At 44.0% G+C, this 20,939-nt stretch overlaps 1 protein-coding gene across 1 annotated transcript in view; it reads left to right on the top strand.

Annotated features, from left to right (window-relative positions):
* The first annotated feature begins 19,798 nt into the window (after positions 1-19,798).
* Positions 19,799-20,939, top strand: part of dars1 (aspartyl-tRNA synthetase 1) — a 94,865-nt gene continuing 93,724 nt past the window's right edge. The window contains exon 1 of the mRNA XM_043694024.2: positions 19,799-19,953. Within this exon, the coding sequence (XP_043549959.1) occupies positions 19,931-19,953 (23 nt within the window). The 5' untranslated portion in view covers positions 19,799-19,930. The remainder of the gene's footprint in view (positions 19,954-20,939) is intronic.

Below are 20,939 nucleotides of genomic sequence, written 5' to 3'. Positions count from 1 at the left end.
GCTTCAGGTCCTCTCTGCAAGAGTTCCTCAGGGTCATGTCCCAGGCCCAACCATCTTTAGCAGCTTCATCAATTACCTTCCCTCTATCATAAGGTCAGAAGTGAGTATGTTTGCTGATTGCACGATGTTCAGCATCATTTGCAATTCCTCAGATATTGAATCAATTCATGTTCAAATATAACAAAATCTGGACAATATCTAGGCGTGGGCTCACAAGTGGGATATAACATTTGTACCACACAAATGCCAGGCAATGACCATCTCCAGTAAGAGACAATCTAACTACCGCAGCTTGACATTCAATAGTGTTATCATCACTGACTCCCAACTACCAATATGCTGGGGGGTTACCGTTGACCAGAAACTCATCTGGACGTGAAATACTGGAAATACAGTGGCTGCAAGAGTAGGTCAAAGGCCAGGAATTCTGCAGCAATGAACTCACCTCTGGTTCCCAAAAGCCTGTCCACCATCTACAAAGAGCATGATGGAGTACTCCCACCTGCCTGGATGGATGCAGCTTCAGCAACACTCAAGAAGTTTGACACTATCCAGAACAATGCAGCCCACTTGACAGGCACCAACAACACAACCATCCACTCCCTTCACCACCAGTGGTCAGTAGTAGCAGTGTGTACTGTCTCCAAGGTACAATGAAGAAATTTGCCAGAGCTCCTTCGACACCAGGTTCCAAATCCACAACCACTTCCATCTCGAAGGACAAGAGCAATGCATGCATGGGAGCATCGGTAAGTTCCTCTCCAAGCCACTTACCATCCTGACTTGGAAAAATATCGCTGTTCCTTCATTGTCGCTGGGTCAAATTCTTAAAATTCCGTTCCCAAGGACATTGTGAGTCTACCTACACTAGCAGTTCAAGAGGGCAGCACACTACCACCTTCTCAAGGGCAACTGAGGATAGCCAATAAATTCTGGCCAGCCAAAGGCATCCATATCCCACGAGTGAATTTACAAAAAAATGTGGTAGAACAGAAGGTATAAGTTACACATTAAATGACAAGTGCAAACATAAACAGATCTTATGAATTGATCCAGATTCAGTCCATTCCAAATGTGATCACTCTCAGTCACAAAGTATCTCAAAAACAGTCTTCATTCTAAAAGAATTTCAGCTTCTCCCCTCTAGGTGCCAACCTCATGCCTAGCCAATAGCACTGTCCACCAAGATCCACAGACATGGTTTTCACCACATCTGACACAAATCTGCATAACCTTCTCAACTCTGTCTGGATAGCATAGAACCAGCAATGTTATCTTTCAGTAACAGGAACAGCTGCAGCACCTCATTCTCAGCTGCTTGATCAGGTTACTGCCTTCTCCAGTCATCATCAATTGATTGTACCACACCAGTGGACTCATCTATTTACACTGTCCATATTGGACTGATGTGTGTCTTTATACATTTTTCACCCAATTTCAATATGTTGGAGGTTTTGGTTTCCAAACGTCAATTTGGTTTTGTCACCTGGAAGGTTAACTTATTTTAATGTTTCCCTGTTTTTTTTTAAAGCCATTCATGGAATGTGGGCATCATTGGCCAGACCAGTATTTATTGCCCATCCCTAATTTGGAGCGGCACAGTTACTCAGCGGTTAGCACTGCTGCCTCACAGCGCCAGGAACCCAGATTCAATTCCATCCTCTGGCAACTATCTGTGTTGCGTTTGTGTGTTCCCCCATGTCTGCTTTTGTTTCCTCCTGGTGCTCCAGTTTCCTCCCACAATCCAAAGGGAGATGTGCAGATTAGGTGGATTGGCCATGGTAAGTTACCCCATAATATCCAGGGATGTGTGGGCGAGGTGGATTAATGCAGGGTTAAGGGGATAGGGTAGAGGGGGCTCAGTCTGGGTGGTATACTCTTTGGAAGATCAGTGTATACCTAACAGGCCAAATAGTCTGCTTCCGCGCTGTAGGGATTCTATGATTCTAATTGTTCACAGTGCAGTAATGAATCAGCCACACTAATGTGGGTCTGGAGTTACATATAAACTGAACCAGATAAGGACGATATTAGTGAACTGACAGTCAACAGTGGTTACAGTGTTTGCTGTGAGGACAGCTTTTCATTCAGTCTTTTTTTCATTGAATTCAAATTTTATTATGGCCCGATTTGAACCCATGTCCTCAGGACATCAGCCTAGGGTTAATGATTAGTCCAGTGTCATTTCTATGATGTCAATGACTCCCCCAGTTCCCTTTTTGTTTCCTTTAGTAATGCTGTGTGAGTTAAACACTTCCTAAAAATATACAACTTAATTTTAAAGACACAGATTCCCTCAGACGACATAAATGATATAACATCTCATACGTACGTTTCCAACGGGGGAGGCAATAGCCTTGCAGCATTATCACTGACCTGTTAATCTCGGACACAGGTAACGTCCTGGGAACCTGGGTTCAAATCCTGCCAAAGCAGATGGTGGAATTTGACTTCAATAAAAATCTGGAATTAAGAGTTGGGAAATACCTATCTGGGTGACTAGTGTCCTTTACAGAGAGAAACTGCACAGTCTGGCTTACGTGTGACTCCAGACCCACTGCAATGTGGTTGACTCTTAACTGACCTCATCCCGCAAATGAATAGGAAACAAATTACTGTGAATTAGAAAAAAAAAAGCAGCATTCATGGTCATAGAGCCATGGAGATGTACAGCATGGAAACAGACCCTTCGGTCCAACCCGTCCATGCCAACCAGATATCCCAACTCAATCTAGTCCCACATGTCAGTACCCAGCCCATATCCCTTCAAACCCTTCCTATTCATATACCCATCCAAATGCCCCTTAAATGTTGCAATTGTACCAGCCTCCACCACTTCCTCTGGAAGCTCATTCCATACACGTACAACCTTCTGTGTGAAAACGTTGCCCTTTCATATCTTTCCCCTCTCACCCTAAACCTATGCCCTCTAGTTCTGGACTGCCCCACTCTAGGAAAAAGACTTTGTCTATTTATCCTATCCATGCCCCTCATGATTCTGTAAACCTCTATAAGGTCACCCCTCAGCCTCCGACGCTCCAGGGAAAACAACCCCAGCCTGTTCAGCCTCTCTCTATAGTTCAGATTCTCCAACCTGGCAACATCCTTGTAAATCTTTTCTGAACCCTTTCAAGTTTCACAACATCTTTCCGATAGGAAGGAGACCAGAATTGCACGCAATATTCTAATAGTGGCCTAACCAATGTCTGAAACAGCCGCATCATGACCTCCCAACTCCTGTACTCAATACTCTGACCAATAAAAGAAAGCATACCAAATGCCTTCTTCACTATCCTACCTAACGACAACTCCACTTTCAAGGAGCTATGAACCTGCACTCCAAGGTCTCTTTGTTCAGCAACACTCCCTAGGACCTTACCATTAAGTGTATAAGTCCCGCTAAAATTTGCTTTCCCAAAATGCAGCACCTCACATTTGTCTGAATTAAACTCCATCTGCCACTTCTCAGTCCATTGGCCCATCTAGTCAAGATCCTGCTGTAATCTGAGGTAACCTTCTTCACTGTCCACTACACCTCCAATTTTGGTGTCATCGACAAACTTACTAACTGTACCTTTTAGGCTCAGATCCAAATCATTTATGTAAATGACAAAAAGTAGAGGACTCAGCACTTGTGGCACTCCACTGGTCACAGGCCTCCAGTCTGAAAAACAACCCTCCACCACCATCCTCTGTCTTCTACCTTTGAGCCAGTTCTGTATCCAAATGGCTAGTTCTCCCTGCGTTCGGTGAAATCTAACTTTGCTAATCAGTCTCCCATGGGGAACCTTGTCGAACGCCTTACTGAAGTCCATATAGATCGTATCTACCTGCCTGCCCTCATCAATCTTCTTTGTTACTTCTTCAAAAAACTCAATCAAGTTTGTGAGACATGACTTCCCAAGCACAAAGCCATGTTGACTATCCCTAATCAGTCCTTGATTTTCCAAATACATGTACATCCTGACCCTCCGGATTCCCTCCAATAACTTGCCCACCACAGATGTCAGGCTCACTGGTCTATAGTTCCCTGGCTTGTCCTTAACTCCCTTCTTAACTAGTGGCTCCACGTTAGCCAATCTCCAGTCTTCCGGCACCTCACTTGTGACTATCGATGATACAAGTATCTCAGCAAGAGGCCCAGCAATCACTTCTCTAGCTTCCCACAGAGTACTAGGGTACACCTAATCAGGTCCTGGCATTTATCCACTTTTATGTGTTTCAAGACATCCAGCACTTTGCAATTTTGCAAGGTGTCACCATCTATTTCCCTACATTCTGTACCTTCCTTATCCTTTTCCACAGTAAATACTGATGCAAAATATTCGTTTAATATCTCCCCCATTTTCTGCGGCTCCACACAAAGGCCGGCTTGCTGATCTTTGGCGGGCCCTATTCTCTCTGTAGTTACCCTTTTGTCCTTAATGTATTTGTCAAAACCCTTTGGATTCTCCTTAATTCTATTTGCCAAAGCTATCTCATGTCCCCTTTTTGCCCTCCTGATTTCTCTCTTGAGTATATTACTACTGCCTTTATACTCTTCTAAGGATTCACTTGATCTATCCTGTCTATACCTTATATATGCTTCCTTCTTTTTCTTAACCAATACCTCAATTTCTTTAGTGATCCAGCATTCCCTACACCTACCAGCCTTTCCTTTCACCCTAACAGGAATATACTTTCTCTGGATTCTCGTTATCTCATTCCTGAAGGGCTTCCCATTTTCTAGCCGTCCCTTTACCTGCGAACATCTGCCCCCAATCAGCTTTTGAAAGTTCTTGCCTAATACCATCAAAATTGACTTTTCTCCAATTTAGAACTTCAACTTTTAGATCTGGTCTATCCTTTTCTATCACTATTTTAAATCTAATAGAAGTATGGTCGCTGGCCCCAAAGTGCTCCCCCACTGACACCTCAGTCACCTGCCCTGCCTTATTTCCCAAGAGTAGGTCAAGTTCTGTACCTTCTCTAGTAGGTGCATCCACATACTGAATCAGAAAATGCTCTTGTACACACTGAACAAATTCCACTCCATCTAAACCCTGAACACAATGGCAGTCCCTGTCTATGTTTAGAAAGTTAAAATCCCCTGTCATAACCACTCTATTATTCTTACAGATAGCTGAGATCTCCTTACAAGTTTGTTTCTCAATTTTGGTCTGACTATTGGGGGTCTATAATAAAATCCCAATAAGGTGATCATCCCTTTCTTACTTCTCAGTTCCACCCAAATAACATCCCTGGATGTATTTCCAGGAATATCCTCCCTCAGCACAGATGTAATGCTATCCTTTATCAAAAACGCCACTCCCTCTCCTCTCTTGCCTCCTTTTCTATCTTTCCTGTAGCATTTGTATCCTGCAACATTAAGCTGCCAGTCCTGCCCATCCCTTAGCCATGTTTCTGTAATTGCTATGATATCCCAGTCCCATGTTCCTAACCATGCCCTGAGTTCATCTGTCTTCTCCGTTAGGCCCCTTGCATTGAAATAAATGCAGTTTAATTTATTAGTCCTACCTTGTCCCTGCCTGCTCTGACTGTTTGGCTCTCTTCTGTTCTCAACTGTACCAGTCTCAGATTGATCTCTTTCCTCACTATCTCCCTGGGTCTCTTTCCTCACTCTCCCACCTTACAAGTTTAAATCCTCCAGAGCAGCTCTAGCAAATTTCCCTGCCAGTATATTAGTCCCCTTCCAATTTAGGTGCAATCCGTCCTTCTTGTACAGGTCACTTCTACCCCAGTAGAGATTCCAATGATCCAAAAATGTGAATCCTTCTCCTATACACCAGCTCCTCAGCCAATGCTTTCATCTGCTCTATCCTCCTATTCCTGCCATCACTAGCTCGTAGCACTGGGAGTAATCCAGATATTACTACTCTTGAGGACCTCCTTTTTAAATTCCTGCCTAACTCTCTGTAATCTCCCTTCAGAATCTCAACCTTTTCCCTTCTTATGTCGTTGGTTCTAATGTGGACAAAGACCTCTTGCTGGCCCCTCTCCCCCTTGAGAACATTCTGCACCCTCTCTGAGACATCCTTGATCCTGGCACCAGGGAAGCAACATACCATTCTGCCTTTTCTCTGCTGGCGACAGAAACATCTGTCTGTACCTCGGACTAGAGAATCCCCTAACACAATTGATCTCTTGGAACCCAACGTACCCCTCCTTGTGTTAGAGCCAGTCTCAATACCAGAAACTTGTCTGTTCGTGCTACGTTCCCCTGAGAATCCATCACCCCCTACATTTTCCAAAACAGCATACTTGTTTGAAATGGGGATAGCTACAGAAGACTCCTGCAGTAGCTGCCTACCTCTCTTACCTGGAGTGAACCCATCTATGTGACTTTCTCCCCTTCCTATAACTGCCATCCATCACATACTGTTGCTGTTACAAATTCCTCACTGCTCCTAACTGTCTCTCCACCGATCCATTCGATCTGATAAGATTCGCAACCAACAGCATTTATTGCAGATATAATCCGCAGTAACCCTTAAACTGTCTTTAAACTCACACATCTGACAAGAAGCACATATCACCGACTAAAGGCCATTTTTACTCCTTCACAATCTACAGACCCAGAAAATCAGAAAAGACATGCAAGTTTTACAGTTAATTGCAAAGTCTCACTGTGATAAACACCTCACATTCAAAGAGTTCCTGTTGAGAAATGTTGGGGACAAACAAGAAGTATTTTGCTGCAGATTTCTAAGGTCTGAGCAGAGAGCAACATACTAGTTCCTGATATTTAAAATTGATTTTCTAGTTTCATTTTAAAATCTAAAAATGACAAGATTTGTAAAATTCCTCCTAACTGAGGTTCAGAGTTTTAAGCTTCAGGAAACTTTACCTCCTGTTTTCCAATTGAACAAACCAGTAAGTGAGAATTAACTTTCATTATTGGTGAGATTTTGAAGATGACACTATGAGAGAAAAAAATACTGCCAGATGAGGACTATGTATATATTTGGCACAACATTTTTCCATGGAGGAACTGTGCCAGTTGCAGGTCATAGAGTCGTACAGCACGGAAACAGATTCTTCAGTCCAAATCATTGATGCCGAAAACGTTTCCCAAACTAAACTAGTCCCACTGGCCTGCATTTGACCTATATTCCTCTAAACCTTTCCTATTCATTTACCTAACTAAATGTCTTTTAAATGTTGCAACTGTACCTGCATCAACCAATTCCTCGGGCAGTTCATTCCACAAACGCACCACCCTCTGTGTTAAAAAGTCACCCCTTAGGTCCCTTTTGAATATTTCACTTCTCAGTTTAAGAATATGTCCCCTAGTTTCAAACTCGCCAACCCCAGGGAAAAGTCCTTTGCTAGTCATCTTTTCTTCGACCCTCATGATTTCTTCAAACCTCCTATGCTCCAGTGAAAGAAGCTCCCAGCCTAACCTTATAACTCAAACCCTCCAGTCTCAGCAACATCCTAGTAAATCTTTTCTGAACCCTCTCCAACTTAATAGGATCCTTCCTACTGCAGGGCAACCTGAATTGTACACAGTACTCTAAAAGTGGCCTCAACAACGTCCTGTACAACCTCAACATGACGTCCCAACTCCTGTACTCATGCTCTGACACATGAAGGCAAGCGGACGAAAAACTTTCTTAACCACCTTGTTTACATGCGATGCAACTTTCAAAAAGCTACGTACCTGAGCCCCTAATTCTCTCTGTTCAACAACACTGCTCAGGGCTCTATCATTAACTGTATCAGTCCTGCCATTGTTTGTTTTACGAAACTGCAATACCTCATATTTATCCAAATGAAACTCCATCTGCCACTCCTCAGCCCATTAGCCCAATTGGTCAAGATTCATTTGTAACCTTACATAACCTTCTTCACTGTCAACTACATCATCAATTTTGGAGTCATCTGCCAACGTACTAACCATATCTCCTAAATTCTCACCCCAACAATTTGGATAAATGACAAATGAAAGTGGATTCAGCACCGATCCACATGGAACACTGTTGGTCATCGGCTTCTAATCCAAAAATCAACCCTCCACCACCATCTTTTATTTTCTTTGTATCCAATTGGCAAGCTCTCCCTGAATACCATGTGATCTAACTTTCCTAATTAGTCCATCATGGGGAACCTTGTCAAAGGCTTTACTAACGTCCATATAGACAACATCTGAACATGTGGCCGCAAAGATGGTGTAGGAGGGGGTCTTCAGATATGTGGGTCATTGGGAAAGTAGGACCTGCACAAGGACGACTGGTTCACCTGGACTGGAGGGGTACCAAAATCCTGGGCAGCAGGTTTGCCATAGCTCTTCAGGAAAGTTAACTAGTTTGGCAGGGGGTGGGAACCGGAACTACGGGTCAGAGGATGGGGTAGCTGGTGAACAAGCAGACACAGCATGCAGAAAGTCTGTGAGGAAGAATAGACAAAGTTGATAGGACAAAGTTGTAGTCAGTACAATGGGTTGAAGTGTATGTATTTTAACACAATAAATGTCAGGAATAAGGCTGATGAACTTACAGCATGGATCAGTACTTTGAGTTACGATGTTGTGACCATTACAGAGATTTAGATACTACAGGGGCAGGAATGGCTGTTGGATGTTCCAGAGTTAAGATGTTTCAAAAGGAATAGAAATTGAGGTAAAAGAGGTAGGGGAATAGCATTGCCACTCAGGGATAGTATCACAGCTGCAGAAAGGGAGGTCGTCGAGGAGGTTTTGTCTACAGAATCATTATGGTTGGAAGTCAGAAACAGGAAAGGAGCAATCGCTTCATTGGGAATCGCTTCTATAGACCCCCATCACCACCACCACCCCATCGCAACAGAGATATGAAAGGAGCAAATTGGGAGACAGATTTTGGAGAGGTGCAGAAGTAACAGGGTTGTTGCCATGGGTGATTTCAATGTCAATAGCCTCCTTAGTGCAAATAGCTTGGATGGAGCAGATTTTGTCAGGAGTGTCCAGGAAGGATTCCTGACTCAATATGTAGATAGGCCGACTAGAGAGGGGGCATTGTTGGTTTTGGTGCTTGGCAAAGAACCAGGTCAGATGTCAGATCTCTCAGTGGGACAGCATTTTGGCGACAGTAATCACAACTTCCTGACCTATACTATAGTCATGGAGAGGGACAGGAGCAGAAGTTTGGGAAAGTATTTAACTGGTGGAGGGGAAATTATAATGCTATTAGACAAGAACATTGGAGCATAAATTGGGAGCAGATATTCTTAGGGAAATGGATGACAGAAATGTGGAGGTTGTTTAGAGAGCATTGCTGCAAGTGCTGGACAGGTTTGTCCCACTGAGGCAAGGAAGGGATGGTAAAGTGAAGGAACATCTAGTCAATAGGAAGAAGGAAGCTTATTTAAAGTTGATGAAGCAAGGATCAGACAAGGCTCTAGAGGGTTGCAAGGCAGCCAGGGAGGAACTGAAGAATGGATTTAGGAGAGCTAGAATGGGCATGAAAATGCCTTGGCGGGTAGGATTAAGGAAAACCCCAAGACTTTCTGCACTTATGTGAAGAACAACAGGTTGACCAGAGTGATCAAGGGCTAATCAAGGATAGTGGAGGGAACTTGTGCCTCGAGTTAGAGGAGGTAAGGGAGGTCCTTAATGAATACTTTGCTTCAGTATTCACTAGAGAGAGGGATCTTGTCGTTTGTGAGGACAGCATGAAACAGGCTGATATGCTCAAACAGTTTGATGTTAAGAAGGAGGAGGTGCTGGAAATTTTGAAAAACATGAGAATAGATATGTCCCCTGGGCCAGATGCAAATATTCAAGGTTATTATAGGAAGCGAGGGAAGAGATTGTTGCGCCTTTAGTGATGATCTTTGCATCCTCACTGTGCATTGGAGTAGTACCAGATGATTGGAAGTGGTAAATGTTATTCCCTTGTTTAAGAAAAGGAATAGGGATAACCCTGGGAATTACAGACCAGTCAGTCTTACATCGGTGGTGGGCGAATTATTGGAGAGGATTCTGACAGACAGGATTTATGATTATTTGGAAAAGCATAGCTTGATTAGAGATAGTCAGCATGGCTTTGAGGATGTGACAAAACAGATTGATGAAGGTGAGTAGTGGATGTGGTGTATGTGGATTTTAGCAAAGTGTTTGGTAAGGTTCCCCAAGTTGACTCATTCAGAAAGCCAGGAGGCAGGGGTTACAGGGAAATTTGGCTGTCTGGATGCAGAATTGGCTGGCCCATAGATGACAGAGGCTGGTGGTAGATGGCTTGGAGTTTGATGACCAGTGGTGTTCCACAGGGATCTGTTCTGGGACCTCTGCTCTTTATGAGTTTTATAAATGACTTGGATGAGAAAGTGGAAAGGTGGGTTAGTAGGTTTGTTGATGATATGAAGGTTGGTGGAGTTGTGGATAGTGTGGAGGGCTGTTGTAGATTGCAACGGGACATTGACTGGATGCAGAGCTGAGAGTGTGGTGCTGGAAAAGCACAGCAGTTCAGGCAGCATCCAAGGAGGAGGGGAATCGACATTTCAGATGTAAGTCCTTCATCAGGAATCAGGAATGCAGTTCTCACTTTCTCCTCCTGGATGCAGAGCTGGACTGAGAAGTGACAGATGGAGTTCAACCTGGAAAAATGTGAAGTGATTCAATTTAGAAGATCAAATTTGAATGCAGATTACACGGTTAAAGTCGGGATTCTTAACAGTGTGGAAAAACAAAGGGATCTTGGGGTCCATGTCCATAGATCCCTCAAAGTCCCCACCCAAGTTGATAGGGTTGTTAAGAAGGCATATGATGTGTTGGCTTTCATTAGCAGACGGATTGAGTTTAAGAGCTGCGAGGCTATGCTTCAGCTCTATAAGACCACACGGAATACTGTATTCAGTTCTGGTCACCTCATTATAGGAAAGATGTGGAAGCTTTAGAGAGGGTGCCTGGACTGGAGGGTATGTCTTATGAAGTAAGTTTGAGAGAGCTAGAGCTTTTCTCATTGAAGCGAAGAAGGATGAGAAGTAACTTGATAGAAGTATACAAGATGATGAGAAACGTAGAGTGCATAGTCAGAGACTTTTTCCCAGGGTGGAAATGGCTATCACGAAAGGGTGATTACAGGAAGTTTTAGGGAGAGGTCAAAGGTAGGTTCTTTACACACAGAGAGTAGTGGGTGTGTGGAATGTAGTAGAGTCAGATTCCTTAGGGACATTTAAGCAACTCTTGGATATGCCCATGGATGATAATAAAATGAAGGGTATGTAGGTTAGTTTGATCTTAGAGTAGGATCAAAGGTTGACACAATATTGAGGGCTGAAGGACTTGTACTGTGCTGTACTGTTTTATGCTCAATGCATATAAATTCTACCTCAGAATCCTCACCGGCCTAAAGTTTCTCGGCTTCTCCTTATAGCCTTTAAATAAAGGCACAACATTAGCCAGCTGACTGACAACTCACCCGTATTTATTATAGAATTCTGCTTTAGTTTCTTCTCTTTCAAATGTAACTTGCATTCAATTTCCATTAGCCATTTCCGAATCCCTCAATATCAATCTTTCTACAAAAGGTGACGTGCGAGCTTCTCTCTTGATGGAACATTCTAATCTGTTTGTTTTCCTCTTCTGTATGGTGCTGCAGTGAGAAAGCACAGGGTCTTTAGAATCTGGCAATATCAGATAGATGTATTTTTACAGATTCTATCTTTTTAACTCCTTCAGAGAGATCCATTCCAGGGATTCTGAGAGTACTTCAGAGTGCAAGTGATTGCATGATGTCTAATAGTAACAAATGAACAGAAACAACTAGTGTTGCTGTGTTTTCAAGAATAGTGCGTCAATTTTTGGTGAAGGCACTGAAAATAGCATCAAACCATATGTTATAGATGGTGCCTTGGGTGAAAGAGTTAAACGTTGGCCTATGTGACATTTTGGGGGATAATTTAACAACACTATGACTACCATGGCAGAAATTTACAGAACTTAGAGAAAGCACCAACAACCACAAAAATGCAGCTGACACAACACTGAAAGAACATGAGGCAAACACACAAGGAGAGAATCAGAGCACAGAAAACAAGTAACATAAAGTAGTGATTTAAGAGAAATATCAACTATAATAGACATGTAAGGGAGTAACAAAACAATATACAAAAACCAAAGATTAGAAAATAGCACAGATATAGGGATCCACAGTCATTGCTTCCTGAAAGGCTATGCAACTATTGACATGATTTTGCATACCAATATCTCCAAGATTGAGGTATGACTTCTAGGCCTAATAGGTAAAAACAAGGACTGCAGATGCTGGAAACCAGAGTCTAGATTTGAGTGGTGCTGGAAAAGCACAGCAGTTCAGGCAGCATCTGAGGAGCAGAAAAATCGACGTTTCGGGCAAAAGCCCTTCATCAGGAATAGAGGCAGGGTGCCTGCAGAGTGGAGAGATAAGTGACAGGGGGGTGGGGGTGGGGAGGAAGTAGCATAGAGTACAATAGGCTTTTTTCTAGGCCTAATACTCAGTGTTGAACACAGGAAGTCTCCATACTCTCCTATGAATATATAAATAAAACTCTAATAAAGAGAATTCACTGAGAAACCAAAACAGCAGACATCAGATCAACAGAGATTACATGTAAAGAATGCAAAATAACATGGCTCAGATACTGTGAGCAACACCTTGGGAGAGTTAAGAGATTTTTATTTTGCCGAAGTAAATGAAATATTATGTATGAGGCAAATATTAAGTGAGGAAATGCAACTAAAAAGACAATGCTACAATAGTCATATGAAATATTTCTTCAATCAGCTATTGCATCATACATCTGCAGAGTTATTGATGGTGTCACAACCTTACAGATGGTTAGTACTGAATATTTATTTAACAGAAGACTGTGTTATGGGAACAAAAACAAACAATAGCACAGATATAGGGGTCCAGAGGCATTGCTTTCTGAAAGGCAATGCAACTATTGACATCATTTTGCATACCAAAATTTTTCTGAATGATAAATGCATAACATCTTGAAGAAGTAGGATAGTCTTCACCTATCATTACTATGCTCTCTGTTTATACATTTGGTTGAACATGATCCAGAACCTTCATGTTTCTATTTTTTGTGCAGAGAACTCAATATAATTTTCTAGATGTTTTATAGAAGGCTGGAATAGTTCAGTTAAAAGTAAAATATTGTGAATACTGAAATTCTGAAATGAAGGCAGAGAAACTCTGTTGGAGAAACTCGGCAACTCGAGCAACATCTGTGGAGAGAGAAATAGAGTTAATATTTTAAGTTCAGTATGAGCCAGTTCTGAAGAAGTCATATCTTACTCAAAATGTTAACCCTGTTTCTCTTTCTAGCAGACCTGCTGAGGTTTTCCAGCACTTTTTAACATAGAACATTACAGCACAGTACAGACCCTTCGGCCCTCGATGTTGCGCCGCCCTGTCAGACTAATCTGAAGCCCATCCCACCTACACTATTCCATGTACATCCATTTGCCTGTCCAATGACGACTTGAATGCACTTAAATTTGGCAAATCTACGACTGTTGCAGGCAAAGCATTCCAGACCCTTACTACTCTCTGAGTAAAGAAACTACCTCTGACATCTGTCTTATACCTATCTCCCCTCACTTTAAAGTTGTATCCCCTCGTGTTTGCTGTCCCCATACTTTGAAAAAGGCTCTCCCTGTCCACCATATCTAACCCTCTGATTATCTTGTATGTCTCTATTAAGTCACCTCTCAACCTTCTTCTCTCTAACGAGAACAGTCTCAAGACCCTCAGCCTTTCCTCGTAAGACATTCCTTCCATACCAGGCAACATCCTAGTAAATCTCCTCTGCACCCTTTCCAAAGCTTCCACATCCTTCTTATAATGCGGTGACCAGAACTATACATAATACTCCAAGTGTGGCCGTACCAGAGCTTTGTAGAGCTGCAGCATAACCTCCTGGTTCCGGAATTCAATCCCTCTATTAATAAAGGCCAAGACCCTGTATGCCTTCTTAACAACCCTGTCAATCTGGGGGCAACCTTCAGGGATCTGTGTACATGGACACCGAGATCTTTCTGCTCATCTGCACTCCCAAGAATCCTACCATTAGCCCAGTACTTTGCATTCCGATTACTCTGGCCAAAGTGTATCACCTCACACTTGTCCACATTAAATTCCATTTGCCACCTCTCAGCCCAGCTCTGCATCCTATCTATGTCTCTCTGCAACCTACTACATCCTTCATCACTAACCACAACTCCACCGACCTCAGTGTCGTCCGCAAATTTACTAACCCACCCTTCTAAGCCTTCATCCAGGTCATTTATAAAAATGACGAACAGCAGTGGACCCAACACCGACCCTTGTGGTACGCCACTAGTAACTGAACACCAAGATGAACATGTTCCATCAACTACAACCCTCTGTTTTCTTTCAGCAAGCCAATACTTATGAGCTGAAGATCTTGAATGTTTGAATTATGAATTTCTGTTTTTAGTTGAGTTGGAGTAATGTTACCATACTAAAGCTGTGAAGGTTAAACTGTTTCTTTTTTAATGGGATAATTGAATATTGGAAATAAGCTGAATGTGCAAACCAGGGTGCTGTTATAGAACATAGAATGTAGAACTGTAAGACGCAGGAATGAGCCCTTCGGTCCACAATGTTGTGCAAAGTATAACACCAAATTAATGTAATCCCTTCTGCTTGTTGGTTGATATCCCTCCATCTCTTGCATATTCATGTGCTTATCAAAAAAATCCCTATCATATCTGTTTCACCACCACCCCTGGCAGTGTGTTCCAGACTCCTACCATTCTCTGTATAAAAAACTTGCCTCTCACATTTCTGCATTTTGATTAGATTAGATTACTTACAGTGTGGAAACAGGCCCTTCAGCCCAACAAGTCCACACCGCCCCGCCGAAGCGCAACCCACCCATACCCCTACATGTACCCCTTACCTAACACTATGGGCAATTTAGCATGGCCAATTCACCTGACCTGCACATCTTTGGACTGTGGGAGGAAACCGGAGCACCCGGAGGAAACCCACGCAGACACGGGGAGAACGTGCAAACTCCACACAGTCAGTCGCCTGAGGCAGGAATTGAACCCAGGTCTCTGGCGCTGTGAGGCAGCAGTGCTAACCACTGTGCCACCGTGCCGCCCACTTCCTTTGAAGTTTCCCACTGTCACCTTAAATGCATGCCCCTTGTATTAGACATTCAACTCTCGGAAAAAGATTCTGACTGTCAACCTCTTCTATGCACCTCATAATTTTATAGACATCTATTGAGTCTCTCTTCAGCCTCTGCTTCTCCAGAGAAAACAACCTGAGTTTTTCTAGCTTCTCCTTTTAGCTCATACCTTCTAATCCAGGCAGCAGCCTGATAAACCTCTTCTGCACCCTTTCCAAAGCCTCCACATCCTTCCTCTAATCTGGCAACCAGAACTGAATGCTGTACTCAAAGTTATATAAAGCTGCAATGTGACATTCTGTCTCTTCTACTCAATTCAGTAGAATTGAGTAGAAGAGACAGAGGAACAACATTAGCTACTCGCCAGTCCTCCAGGACCTCTCCAGTGCCTAACAAGGATACAAATATCTTGGTCAAGGCCTCAGCAATCTTCACTCTTGCATCTCTCAAAAATCTAGGGAGATAGTTTTGTGCCCAGAGACTTATTCACCTTAATGCTCTTTAAGTTACACAACACCACTTCTTTATTAATGTCAAAATGCCCTAGCATATTATCATGTTCCACACAAATCTCACTATCCTCCATACAAATCTCACTATCCTCCATATCCTTCTGCTGGATGAATACCAACACAAAATACTCATTTAGGATCTTGCCCATATCCTCTGCCTCCAAGTACAAGTTCTTCCCTTTATCCTTAAGTGGTGCTACCTTCTCCCTAGTTTTCCTCTTATTTTTACGATATGCACAGAATGCCATGAGATTCTCTTTAACTCTACTTGCCAAAATCATTTCATGGCCCCTTCTTGTTCTCCTAATTCCCTGCTTGAGCTCTTTCCTTCTTTCTTTATATTCTTCATGAGCCCTGTCCGATTTTAGCTTCCTAAACCTTACAAGTGCTTCTTTTTACTTATGACTAAGTTCACAACCTCCCTCGTTATCTAAAAACCCCTTACCTTGCCACCCTTGTCCTTCCTCCATACTGGAACATGGTAGTCCTGAACTCTGATCAGCAGGTATATAAACAACTTTGCATGTCAAGTGTGGACTTGCCCAATAATAAGACCAAATTGGAAACAGGCTCCAAATGATATACTAAAAATTGAGGGACCACAAACTTGATGCGGGAAATTGACCTTGCATTGGAATTGGTGTGTCTGAATTACATCAGGCCTTCGGTTTCAGTTATAAGCGACCTATGACTAGCTGGTGTCTTTTGACTGCTCCAAGAAGCTTGCTGCTGAAGAGGATTTCATTTCAATTTGCTGCATAGTTGACAAGGGCCTTTGTGTAGAACAGAAGAAGTGAATGGGAAGTTGCTGAGCAGAGGCTGGAAATGGTCCTCAACACTTCCCTTAGCTGGTCATTTTAACACAGTGTCCTGATCGCATGCCCTCCAGTGAATCACAGCGCAAACTGGAGGAACAGCATCTTATCTTCAGACTAGTGACTTTACACAGAGTTCAACATCTTCAAATGATGAGCCAACTCCCATTGCTTCCTTTTCTTTTAGCTTTCCTTGTTACATTCTCTGTCCCCTCCCCACACCCCAGTGGGACTGTCTATACTTTCAAATCTGGCACTTAGACACATCATTGTTCTGCCATTCACAAACTTCCAATTACTTAATCTGAACTATCAATGTCCTTTCTCTCCCAGCACGCTATGCTCCACCACCATCCTTCACCCCCAATTACAACATAAATGCTGTCCCCTCCACACTTCACGTCAGCTCTGATTAAGTGTTATTTCGACTTGAAATGTTAGTTTGCTTTCTCTGCATGCATGCTGCCTGACCCGCTGTGATCTCCTTGGTCTAACCTGCTTGTTACTTCCTCAAAGAATTCTGGAAGATTTGTCAGGCATGACCTCTTTTGATGAAACCATGCTGACTTTACCCTATTTTATCATGCACTTTCAAGTATTCAGAAATCTCATCCTTCACAATGGATTCCAGGATTTTACCCATGACCAAGGTTAGGTTACTCAGTCTGTAATTTTCTGTCTTTTACCTTACTCCCTTTTTAAACAGGGGTGTCATGTTAGTGATTTTCCAGTCCTCTGGGACCCTCCCTGATTCTAGCAATTCTAAGAGATCACCACTAACACCTCTGCTATCTCTTCAGCTATCTCCCTTAGAACTCTGGGATGTAATCCACCTGGTCCAGGTGACTTATCCACCTTCAGGCCATTCAATTTTTCTAGCATTTTCTCCTTGGTGATGGCCACCATACACATCTCTGCCCCCTCACTCTCTTGAATTTCTGGGAAAACTGACACAAAGTAATTATTCAGTTCCTTAGCCATTTCCTTGCTCCCCACTATTATCTCTCCAGTGTCATTTTCCAATGGCTCAGTGGCCACTTTTGCCTCTCTTTTGCCTTTTATATATTTTAAGAAACTCTTACCATCTTCCTTTATATTACTGGCTAGCTCACCCTCATAGTTAATCTTCTCCCTCCTTTTTTTGTTGCCCTCTGTTGGTCTTTATAAGCTTCCCAATCCTTTGGTTTTACACTGCCCTTCGCTACATTATGTGCTTTCTCTTTTGCTTTTATGCTATCCCTGACTTCCCTAGTCAGCCATGGTTGCCTCATCCTCCCTGTACCATGCTTATTTTTCTTCAGGATGAATCTCTGCTGTATCTCTTGAATTACTCCCAGAAACTCCTGCCATTGCTCTTCTACTGTCTTTCCAATGAGGCTTCTCGCCCAGTCAATTCTTTCCAGTTCTTCTGTTGTTGCCTTTATTCAGCTGTAATACTGTTACTTCTGATTCTATCTTTTCCCTCCCAAATTGCAGAGTAAATTCAATCATATTATGATCAATGCCTCCTAAGGATTCCCTCACCTTAAGCTTCCTTATCAAGTCCACTTCATTGCACAATACTAAAGACATTATTGCCTGTTCCCTACTGGGCTCTACCACATGCTGATCCAAAAAGCCATCTCGTAGACATTGCACAAATTCATTTTCTTGCAATCCAGTACCAATCTGATTTTCAAAGTCCACCTACATATTGAAATTCCCCATGATCACTGTAACTTTGCTTTTCCTACACATCTTTTCTATCTACTGGTGTATTTTGCGCTCCAGCTCCAACCATATTTTTTTTTACCTTTGCAGTTCCCCAATTCTACCCACACAGATTCTATATAAGTTGTCCCCACTGTCCACCTGCCTATCTTTTCGAAGGGATGTATATCCTTGAACGAGAGGTGATCTCATTGAAACATATAGGATTCTTAAGGGTAAATGCTGAGAGGATGTCTCCCCTCATGAACAGTCTAGAACCAGAAGTCATGGTCTGAGAATAAAGAGGTACCAATTTAAGATTCAGATGAGAAGGAATTTCTTCTCTCAGAGGTTTGAAAGTCTTTGGAACTCCTTGCCACAAAGAGCTATGGGAGAAGATCAGTAGATGTTAGGCAAAAGTGAGGACTGCAAATGTTGGAGATCAGAGTCTAGATTAGAGTAGTGCTAGAAAAGCACAGCAGGTCAGGCAGCATCCAAACAGCAGAAAAATTGATGTTTCGGGCAAAAGCCCATTCATGATGAAGGGCTTTTGCCCGAAATGTTGATCAGTAGATGTTGTCTACATGGACTTTACTAATTGATAAGGTCTCTCATGGTAAGCTGGTCCAGAAGATTAAGTCATAAGCAATCCATTGAGTTGGTAACTTGAATACAAAATTGCCTAGGTCATAGAAGAATAATTGTAGAAGGTTATTTTTCTGACTGGAGTCTTGGACCAATGGTGCTCTTCATGAATCAATGCTGCAATGTTGTAAATATATATAAATGATTTGGATGAAAATGCAGGTGGACTGATTTGTAAGTTTATAGGCAGACAAAAATTGGTGGAGTTGTGGTTAGTGAGGAAAATTGTGAAAGGGTATAGATCAGTTGGAAATTTGAGTGGAGTTTAATCTGGACAGCTGTGAGGCGATGCACTTTGGGAGGCCAAATACAAGAGGCACGTATTTGGTAAATAGCAGGATCCTTATAAGCATTGATATACTGAAGGATCTTGTGTGTGAGTCTATAACTCTGAAAATGGCAGGACAAATTGGTAAAGAAGGCGTACAGCATGCTTGCCTTCATCATTGATTATAAAAATTGACAAGTCATATTGCAACGGTATAAGACTTAAGACTGTATTAGGCCACATTTGGAGTACGGTGTGCAATTCTGGTCCCGGACTATATGAAGGTTTTGAAGGATTTAAAAAGGGTGCAAACGAAGTTCACTAGGATATTGCCTAGATTGGAGTGTTTTAATTTTAAGGATAGGTTGATTGCACGAGAGCATCAAGGCTAAGGAACCACCTGGAAGAAATATATCCATGAGGGGCACGGACAGAGTGAATAGTCACAATCTTTTCCCCAGGCTTAGGTTTAATGTTAGGGGATGAAAGTTTGTTCTGAGCTGGGCGAGTTTTTTTGCACAGTCACCGGCACTAGAGAATCCTCCTCGAAACCATACATTTTTTTCTTGCTTCCATGAGTTCAGGTTCAAACATTGAAACGTTTCTGAGTTCCCAGGTTTCCTTTTCCCAGACAGTTTCCCCCCGGCCGCGCCGAGCGACTGGGAAACTCCATCCCGCCGCCGGATCGAACCTTGGAAGCTTCCGTTGCACCCGGAGCGGCAGTTAGTGTGGCCCTCGCTCACTTCCGGTTTGTGCAGATCGGAAGGGGAGGCTGGTGAACCGCGGCGAATACATTTTACAGATTTGTACTTAACACGGTTGTTTGATTTACTCCTTCTCCCAAAACAAAAATACACGAAATCGAGACGATGACAAAAGGAGAGACCGGAGGGTAAGCGCTGGGGCACATGGAATCGTGGTCAGAAAGAAGGGAGGCGATCGGGACGAATCAGAGCGACGTTGCATCAGCCACCCCCGGGGATTCCCATTGATCCACCGCACAGCACATCCCCCCCACCCCCCACCACATCCCCCCCCACCCCCCACCTCACCCCCCCCCACCCCCCACCTCACCCCGCACTACACCCCCCACCCCACCCCGCACTACATCCCCCCACCCCCCACCTCACCCAGCAATACATCCCCCCCACCCCACCCCCCACTACATCCCCCCACCCCCCACCTCACCCCGCACTACATCCCCCCACCCCCCACCCCGCACTACATCCCCCCACCCCACCCCGCACTACATCCCCCCCCACCCCACCCCGCATTACATCCCCCCAGCCCCCACCCCACCCCGCACTACATCCCCCCACCCCCCACCCCACCCCACCCCGCACTACATCCCCCCACCCCACCCCGCATTACATCCCCCCACCCCACCCCGCACTACATCCCCCCACCTCACCCCGCACTACATCCCCCCACCCCACCCCGCACTACATCCCCCCACCCCACCCCGCACTACATCCCCCCACCCCACCCCGCACTACATCCCCCCACCTCACCCCGCACTACATCCCCCCACCCCCCACCCCACCCCGCACTACATCCCCCCACCCCCCACCTCACCCAGCACTACATCCCCCCACCCCCCACCTCACCCAGCACTACATCCCCCCACCTCACCCCGCACTACATCCCCCCACCCCCCACCTCACCCAGCAATACATCCCCCCCACCTCACCCCGCACTACATCCCCCCACCCCCCACCCCACCCCGCACTACATCCCCCCCACCCCCCACCTCACCCCGCACTACATCCCCCCACCCCCCACCCCGCACTACATCCCCCCAACCCCACCCCGCACTACATCCCCCCACCCCCCACCCCACTCCGCACTACATCCCCCCACCCCCCACCCCACCCCGCA

The sequence above is a fragment of the Chiloscyllium plagiosum genome, unplaced genomic scaffold (assembly GCF_037043375.1).
Source record: "Chiloscyllium plagiosum isolate Xiang-an unplaced genomic scaffold, Cpla_swu_hap1 HiC_scaffold_7, whole genome shotgun sequence".
In the NCBI taxonomy this organism is placed as follows: domain Eukaryota; kingdom Metazoa; phylum Chordata; class Chondrichthyes; order Orectolobiformes; family Hemiscylliidae; genus Chiloscyllium; species Chiloscyllium plagiosum.
This window is presented reverse-complemented; position numbering and strand designations above follow the sequence as displayed.